Here is a 2,080-nt window from a genome sequence, read left to right on the forward strand (position 1 = left end):
ATATAATGAAGGATTTAGAAGAAATGGGTATTGATGGAAAAGACATCAGAGTCCCAAAGAACCTTTACTGGGATCAAATGGCAGCAATATCAATTGACGGTGTACTCAGCGAATGGACTCAAATCAAAAGAGGTGTAAGTCAGGGCTGTGTTATCTCTCCTGACCTGTTCTCTCTCTACGCTGAGGTAATCATGCGAAAAGTTAAACAAAGATCAGATCATCTGAAATTTACTATAAATGGTGTGAGTATCCAAATCATTAGATATGCTGACGACACAGTGCTCTTGGGTAGAAGCAAAGCTGACTTGGAAAATCTCTTATATATTCTAAAAGAAGAAAGTGAAATTAGAGGCCTGAATATAAATAAGAAGAAAACAAAGCTAATGGTGTTCTCGAAAAAAACAAGATACCTCCGAAATGCAAGAGCACTCTCGATGATGAAGAACAAGTTGAAAACTTCGGCTATCTTGGAAGTATTCTCACTCAAGAATGCAGATGCAGCTCAGACATCAAAACGCGGATACCTTTGGCAAAAAAGTCCTTTTCAGACATGTCAAATACATTCACCAACAATAAGCTGGGAATTGAAACAAAAAAGAGAATGATGAAGTGTTATATCTGGTCTATCCTAACGTACGGATGTGAATCATGGACCTTAAGCAAACAAGACGAAAGTCGGTTAGAAGCTATGGAAATGTGGATTTACCGTCCCATGAAGAAAATTTCGTGGATAGAGAAGAAAACAAACAAACAAGTTCTGGAAATGGTTGGAGAGGAGAGGAACTTATTAAAAACTATTCGTCAAGGACAACTGAGATTCGTCGGGCACATCACCAGAGAAGATTCAATCGAGAAACTGAGTTTGGAAGGCAGAGCGGAGGGATGTAGGAGCCGAGGAAGACAGAGGCAAGATTTCCTTCAGGGTCTGGCGATGGTAGCAGGTATGAAGACGACGGAATTGCTACGGTTAGCACATGACAGAGATGGTTTTAAGAAAATGGTCGCCAACGTCAGACTCTGATATGGCACGCAAAGAAGAAGAAGAAGTGTGTGTGATCACGTGGCATCATGATGTCGATCTACAGGATCACTAGGGTCATGTATAGCACGTTCTCGTATTAAATTGATGAGACTGGTGCTTACTCTTCGGCTGATTCGCTTCGACTAATGAAGAAATAGGTCCAGGCGAGTCATTGAATCTGAATCGCCATGAATCGGCATGAAGTGAATTGATTCTATTTGCTTAGTGTAAACGGTTACATCTAATCGTATGTGGCGAATCAGCACGATTCATGAGCTGAGAAGATCAGTAATTTTTAATAGGAATTCTTCACCATGGAGGTGTCATTACGTCTCACAAAAAAAACTATGTCAGAAATGTAAAATTATATGAAATCTGGAAATTGGTTATATATATTGATACAGCTTTTCATTTACGCAAAACTTTCAAGGAGCCAGTCAACTGAGAGACGATCAAATTTCATTCAAGACTTCAGCGAATGAAAAAGCATGTGGGAGAAAATTAAGGAAATGAATGAATATCGGTTCGAGCGCTGTTTCCACCCGACAGATTTCTTTCACTCTTTCCTTCACTAACACCGCTTTTCCCACTAATCCTTATGCGGATGTTCACTTATTGTGACTTACTTCCTTAACTTCTATAACTCACTTTAGACATATATAAATATCCTTGCGACATCCTGGAGAGAACAAGTGTATAGAGGCGTTTATCCCTAAGCTAGACCACGGTCTGAGGGCCCTGTTTCAGACCCTGTTTCAGATCTTTCAAAGATTTCAAAGTCATCAAAGGATTTTATCACATGAAGAGTCAGACGAGTATTTTGCGGGCGTGTAATCATGGGGAGCTGTTTATTGCTTTTCTGTTTTGTCTCTTTCTAGGTCTCTCTATAGATGCATGAATCTATATATATGTATATTTGCGGAAACAAAGAGGCAGACAGGCAGGACAGCCTGACAGACAGACCAATGTAGAAAGAAACAGGACAGGCAGACATACAGACAAACATTCTAAAGATAAAATAACAGATAAGAGACAGACAGGACGAACAGGCAAATATAT

At 39.7% G+C, this 2,080-nt stretch overlaps 1 protein-coding gene across 1 annotated transcript in view; it reads left to right on the forward strand.

Moving 5' to 3' along the window:
- The window catches only part of LOC138860246 (uncharacterized), a 1,088-nt gene extending 67 nt beyond the window's left edge, over positions 1–1,021 (forward strand). The window contains exons 1-2 of the mRNA XM_070117445.1: positions 1–134; positions 407–1,021. The exon at positions 1–134 is cut by the window's left edge and continues 67 nt beyond it. Coding sequence (XP_069973546.1) covers positions 1–134; positions 407–1,021 — 749 coding nt within the window. The remainder of the gene's footprint in view (positions 135–406) is intronic.
- Positions 1,022–2,080: the final 1,059 nt, after the last annotated feature.

Source organism: Penaeus vannamei, chromosome 40 (genome assembly GCF_042767895.1).
Source record: "Penaeus vannamei isolate JL-2024 chromosome 40, ASM4276789v1, whole genome shotgun sequence".
Classification (NCBI taxonomy): Eukaryota; Metazoa; Arthropoda; class Malacostraca; order Decapoda; family Penaeidae; genus Penaeus; species Penaeus vannamei.